Source organism: Cydia amplana, chromosome 8 (assembly GCF_948474715.1).
Source record: "Cydia amplana chromosome 8, ilCydAmpl1.1, whole genome shotgun sequence".
Classification (NCBI taxonomy): Eukaryota; Metazoa; Arthropoda; class Insecta; order Lepidoptera; family Tortricidae; genus Cydia; species Cydia amplana.
The window spans coordinates 1,055,103-1,061,870 of NC_086076.1; the positions used below are offsets into that span (position 1 = coordinate 1,055,103).

Genomic DNA, 6,768 nt, shown 5'->3' on the forward strand with positions numbered 1-6,768 from the left:
GAGAGAAATTGATACCAAGCGTAGCAAGACGGAGAAAAATATTTATATAATGAAAAAAAAAAACAATTATTAAAATATAGATAATGAAATAAATAGGGCCTACAATATTTCAATTCAGACTCGATTTCAATACGACTCAAAGTGATACAGAGTCCAACGCTTTACCAAAAGTGAAAGCGGCTGTTTGCGCCGAGTTGAACGAATCAACGATCTTTATTATCAATAGATTCTCAGGTAATCGAACTCATTACAATGTGGTGTCAAAACTATACGAGACCTGATCTTCGAGCATAACCCAGATGTGAACTCAACAAGAAAATTGGCCACGACATTAAGTAAGATTATAATTGAGGCTTTTGCATAAGAATACAACGTTATTGGAATAGACGTGACATAAAACAATTAATTATTATTGCCCTAATTGCATAGTAGGGTCGAAATTGTATCGATCTTTTTATAAATTTTGAAACATTGGCACATTACTGTTTAATTATGTTTCTACTTAATTTATTACTTTATGTTATGACTTATGCTAGAGTTGTGTTGACAATCTCTCTTCGTTTCTTAGTTTTCAATTAATTTTACGCAGTAAAATATCTATAAAAAAAGTAGGTACGTACATCTCAGACAAAATTAAATAATAAATTATGGTAAATATTTGTTTTTATTTTTATTTAATAGCAGACTGTATTATTTAAATTAACATTTAGCTGACTCCAGGAAATACCTAACTTAAATATTCGCTTCAAATCTTAATTGGCGGTGTCTATTTATTTCATTAAAATAGTGATATAGGACGTAGGTACCAAGAAAACGAAGACAGTAATTTTTACAAATTTATTTAGTAAATTATAAATAAGTAAGTATAACAACAGTTAGTAAATTTACTTAATATAACAATAAACAATGTTAACAAGTTCTATCACAGAAGATTTCGTTAGCAAAGAAAAACAAAACGAGACAAATTATCTAATTTTTTCGTCGAACACTTTTACATTTTGTTCAAAAGTGATACGATTTAGTGGCACTTTCTATTTACAACCTAATTTTAAAAAACAACTCATCATCTTACTTTTCATACAAATAAATCTAAGATTTCATGCAAATAACTGAACTTGTTATTATAGAGTTTCCTATTTTTTTTTTCTTAAATTTGATGAGAATTGTCGGTCAAGGAATTTAATTTCAGTAGGTACCATTTGGTACCTTGTCACAGTGACGATAGTAAACAACCCTAGCGACTTTCATATTGATTGTCTGTACAAATTGGTACTGAAATTAAATTATTTGACTTACGTTTGATGATTATATTTTGCGTATATGTATAAGTACTTAACGCAGACAATACTTTTTGTATGAAGACTAAGACAAATCAGTCCATTCATGGCGTATGCTCTTATTTTTCTAGGTATCGACGTAATAATACATGCGCTTACTAGGGTCTATAATATAGTTTGGCGTAGTTGTCAATAAAGGAACAGCTTTTGCAAATCCTTCTAGCACTTCTGCAGCACTGTGACGTCCATTTTTTACATTTTTACTTCTCGATTGTAATTCTTGTTTATTCTTTTTATCTGAATCATCTTTAGGTGCTTCTGCTTGTACCAATTTGGCACTTCTGTAGTTGCCTCCGTGCAATCTACCTCTTGATCCATTATTGTCGTATGATCCATGCGTTTTATCCGAGTCATCGTCATCGTCGTCATCGTATTCATCGTCAAGTTCGATTAGTTTTGCACTCTTACTGTTTCCACGAGACTTGTAAGTATCCTGAAACGATTTTAGGTTACCTCCATGTAATGCTCGAGGTTGATCTACTTCGCTTAGCTCAATATGTTTTGCGTTTGCTGGTTCGTTATCTTTAACGCGCACATCTTTGTTTAATTTTATATGTCCACCTCGTTTCGATTTAACCTCGATATCCTTTATATTTGATTCTTCGGTTTCAGGCTTCTGAACGATTCGTTGTTGTCCTGAACCTCTTCTTCGTAAAGCTGTTTGGGTTGAACTTACTGGTTCTAATTTAATCTCAGCGGCTCGATAATTTCCTCCATGTCTAGGTCCTTCCTTAAAATCTAAATTTTCTTTGAATATTTCCACATCTTTCAATTTATTTATTTCTTCCGCTAAGGTTTCATCTTTGAACAGATTTAGTGCTTCAACATTTTTTTGAGGTTTCCTGCGTTTTTGAGGCATTTCTTTAATTATTTCTACTTCTTTTATGTCTTGCCTAAACTGTGTAACATGGGGAGCTGACATGTTGACCGGCAGTTCTTTATGAATTTCCACTTTCTTTTTATGGATAATTGGTTTGAGATCTATCTTTAAATTACCCGCTTCAGTGGTGGAGATAGGTGCTTCTGTAGTTCGAAGAAGAGTACGCTTTGTTGGTTCAGGGGTAGTCAATACGACTGGTTCTGGATGAGACCCTTTTTCTGTTTCATCTTCACCAGATGATGGCGACTCTTCATCATCGTCATCCTCTCTTTCATCTTCATCTTCTTCGTCATCGTCATCCTCATCCTCATCTTCATCATCTTCCTCCTCGCTTCCGTCGTCTTCTTCACTTGACTCGGGCACTTTCTTTTTTATCTTTTCCATTACAGTATCAGCTTCTTTCTCATAGCTAGGCACATAGTCATTCATATTTTGCTTACTGCCAATCATTGCATCGACTTCCTCTTTTATCATATCATCATCATCTTCAACTCCATACCTTTTAGTGTCCGTAACTAACGTCGACTTTCTAGTTTTCTTTTTCTTTTCTGTATATTTTGGGGCGTTGATATCATCGTTTGTATCAATTTCAGTAGGTTTATATTTATTTGACTCTTTTTTTATGATAGGTTTTTCAGTTATATGTGGTTTGTTAAATCTTGTAATTAAGCGTAGCTTCGGTAGCTCTTCTGCATCATCATCTTCTTCATTTTCCTCAACTTTCGTTGGTTTTGCGGTAGTAGTAGTAGGTCGCGCCCTTCTCCTAAAAGATGGTTTGATTGTTGTGGTAGTGGTGGTTGTTGGGCCTTCTTCATCGTCTTCATAGTCCTCATATTCTTCCCCACTTTCTTCACTTTCTGTCGGTTTTTGGGGTTCTTTAATGTTTTTAGGTGCAGCCGTAGTACTTACTACCCTGTTCACTGTCTTAGAGGCGGCAGATTCGATAGACGATGGAGACAATCTTGATTCTACAAACTTCGCTTTAGATGATTTCCTATTTCTTGTGGGTGCAATTGTTGTGTTGGTTCGAGTCTCATAATCTTCAACTGACATTGCTTTTTTATGATCAACTGGTGAATAATGCGTCTTGTGATTGGCAGGTTTTATCTCGTACCTTGGTTCACCTCTTCGTTGATCGATATTCACATCTACAAACCCTATTTCGTCCTTATTAGTACTTTTTTCCCTGTCTTTTCTACTTATGTCTTTGTAAGTGCGTGTTCGTACATTGCGTTTGACCGGTTGATCTTTGTCATGACTAAAATTTAGTACCTTTTCGACAATGTTACTTGATTGAAGTTGTCTAATGAGTGGACTAATGTTACCTGTGGTTGTTGTTTTTTTAGATTCTTGGCCCTGGCCTTCTCTAATAATTTTATACGGCTCGTATATAAAAGGTGCAGCCCTTTTTCGTCGTAGTAATGAAGGTGGTTTCGTTATATCTTCGCTATTTTTTAATGACTCGTATGTTATATTTTTTGCCTCGTTAAATACTCGGTCATCAACTTTTGCGTCACTTTGTCTTACAAATGGATCTTGAAAATTTTGCTTTATATTTTCTAAAATATCTGCATATACTTTACTCTGCTGATTGGCATCTGAAAAACTAAAGTTGGAAGGTAACAGAACGGAAGATTTAAGTTCTTCTGTTGCTTTAGCTAAAGAGTCCTGGAGTGCCGTTGATCCGTTGTTTAATTTATCTCTCAATAAAGCAAAACCAGTTGCATCTTTAAAGCTATCGCCATTTAGAATTGATGATAATTTTCCAAAGTTGTTTAGTTTAAACGTTTCTAGCTTAGGAGTCTTAATTGGTTCTGGGTTGGCAATAATGTCTTCTTTGAAAAATGGACTGTCTAGTGGATTTTTTCCAAAATATTTAGCCTTAAAACAATCAATTTTATCTCCAAGGCCTTTCAGTCGCTGCTTATTTTTCGAGTTATCAAATTTGGCTTTCTCACCTGCATTAGGTTGCTCATCGTCGTCATGTTCTTCAGAAGTTTGGGTCCCATTATTTTTTATTTTATCTGGTATGGGATCGACTTCATCGTCGACTTCGGCACATTCTATATTAGAGCGTGAGTCGTAAAACTCTGTGCCTCCTTTAGATTTTACAGGCATCAGTTTTAAATTTTCAGCGTAGCGTAGAGGAGAGTCTTTATGCACGGACTTTAGTTTTTTAAAGTAGTATGGATACTTTTCTCTCAAATTGGCCTTCTTTTTCTTAGGTAACTTAAGCTTTGCAATTTTATTTAATTCTTCCTCATTTAAAAATGTTGAGTTGAAATCAAATTCTGGAATTTCAAAGTTTGCTTCGCGTTTATTAACATCATGATCTGCTTCTGTTAGATTAGCGGTCGTTGCTGATTTATCTTCCCTTCGTTTATTAACATCATGATCTGATTCTGTTAGATTAGCGGTCGTTGCTGACTTGTCTTCCCTTCGTTTATTAACATCATGATCTGCTTCTGTTAGATTAGCGGTCGTTGCTGATTTGTCTTCCCTTTTGTGTCTTGATTCCTCAATATTTGATGAATTGTCAGAATCCTGTTCAACACTTCCCTCCTCTTCTTCTTCTTGGTCTTCTATCTCTTCATTATTTTCATCTTGTTCATTAACCGGAGAATCATTAGAGCTTTCATTTTCTTGGTCGTTTTTTGAGTAATGTTCTCGCTTGTGTCGCACATCGTCATCTGGGACATTTCCATAGGCATCTTCTTCTTCAAAATTATCATGTTCGTCTTCAGCGTAATCTTCGGAGTCATTTTGATCGTCTTTGTCTTTGTTGTCCTCTTTCCATTTTTTGCCATGGAGCTTTTTATCTCTATAAACTGACCCACTCGAATCTTGGTACTTACCACTGAAGGAAGGCGTTTTATATTTTCCTCCGCTGATTTCAGCTTCTTTTAGGAAACCACCATGACCCTCGTGATCAGACGCATGTTTCTGTTCACCGGCATGGTCGTATGCCGCATCTTCGTATCCTTCTTCAGAGTAAACGGTTTGAGCTTTAGTACTCTTGACAGCTTCTCTCAAACGGTGAGCATTTACTATGTCGTCATAACTAATGGCATCTGCTAACGCTGCTGCTTTTGGCAGATGTTTAGTAGTTTCAGTCTTCCTAACTTGTGCGTAACTTTTGATGGGTACAAAATCATTTTCATCACTTTCTTCGTTATTATCTTTATTTTGCAGTTCAAGTCTTTCATATGCAGGAGGCCGATTATTTAAGACAACTTTATTGATGGACTCATCAACATTATTTCTTAGTTTATTATAACGTTCTTGACCTTTTAAATAAATATCGTAGCCATCAGGCGGTTCTGCGAAATTGTCTGATGGCGGAACTTGCGGATACTCATTACGTTCATCATCATATTTCAGAGCATGGTGTTGTCTTAAATTGTGAAGATGAGATTTCAATGGTCGATAATGTAGCGGTCTAACTTTCACAAAGTTTTGGTTCCACGGATGTCTAAACTTATGATTAAGAATGTGTTCATGTGTAAAAGCTTTTGGCGGGGTTCTATAATATACTGGGCGTCGTAAGGGTCTGTGGATCTCGTAAGGAGCTGGGATATTCTTGTGAGCAATTTTCTTGTTATCAGTTTGCTCTGGGCTCTCTAAATATTCACCTTCTTCAATATTTGGTTCTCCCGCTTCTTGCTCATATTTTTGTGCCATGGCTTTGCTGTTTTGTAAATCACTTCTAATTCTATCTAAAACCGGGTCTTTGTACAGTTCTTGAAGGGCTGGCTCTTCGGCTTTATACGGATGGAACACTTCATAACTCGACGATGTTGGAACTATATGACTTTGTATTTCTTCATTACCATTTACATAACGTTGAAACGGTTTATATATTTCTTTATCTTCATCTAACATGTGACGTATGCCTAACTCCGGCTTATGTTTACCAGTAAACGGTCTCACAGGATACGCTTTATAATGCTCATATGGATTTTTAACACCATGGAATTCAGCGACATCAACAGCGAACTGAGGTTTATGTGCGTTATATTCAAAATATTCCGTCGGGATAGATGGTTGTTGTTGTTGCAGTGTCACTGGAACCTCTTTCACTTCACTATTTTTACTCTCGTCCCACAAGATAGGAACTCGGATGGCTCGACACTCGCACAACACAAGCACTAGCACAAACACAATGCGCATGGGCACGCATGCGTGCGCATGGGTCGGCATGGCGCGCAGCATGGTCGCATCACGGCCGGGCGAGCACTAGCCGGGCCCGGGGTCGACAATCGTTTTTAACTCCTCGGTGATCGCGGGCCGATTGCCGCGGGCCGTTCGCTTCGCTACGGCTGCTGGTGTAAGGCTTGGAAAATAGCGGAGTAACCAGATATCCAAATGAGTTCAGTGGTTAAATCACTTCACTTCATAGTATAAAACAAAGTCGCTTCCCGCTGTCTGTCTGTCTGTCTGTCTGTATGTATGCTTAGATCTTTAAAACTACGAAATGGATATTGATACGGTTTTTTTTAAATAGAGTGATTCAAGAGGAAGGTTTATGTATAATTTGTTACCCCTGCGATG

The 6,768-nt window shown here is 36.7% G+C and overlaps 1 protein-coding gene across 1 annotated transcript; it reads right to left on the bottom strand.

Annotated features, from left to right (window-relative positions):
* Positions 1-1,338: 1,338 nt before the first annotated feature.
* LOC134649944 (myb-like protein X) lies at positions 1,339-6,502 on the bottom strand. Its single transcript, XM_063504740.1, has 2 exons — positions 4,773-6,502; positions 1,339-4,553 (listed from the first exon to the last, which is right to left on the bottom strand). Exons 1-2 carry the CDS (start codon positions 6,427-6,429, stop codon positions 1,405-1,407), a joined length of 4,806 nt encoding a protein of 1,601 aa, XP_063360810.1. The 5' UTR covers positions 6,430-6,502; the 3' UTR covers positions 1,339-1,404.
* Between the last annotated feature and the right edge of the window lie 266 nt (positions 6,503-6,768).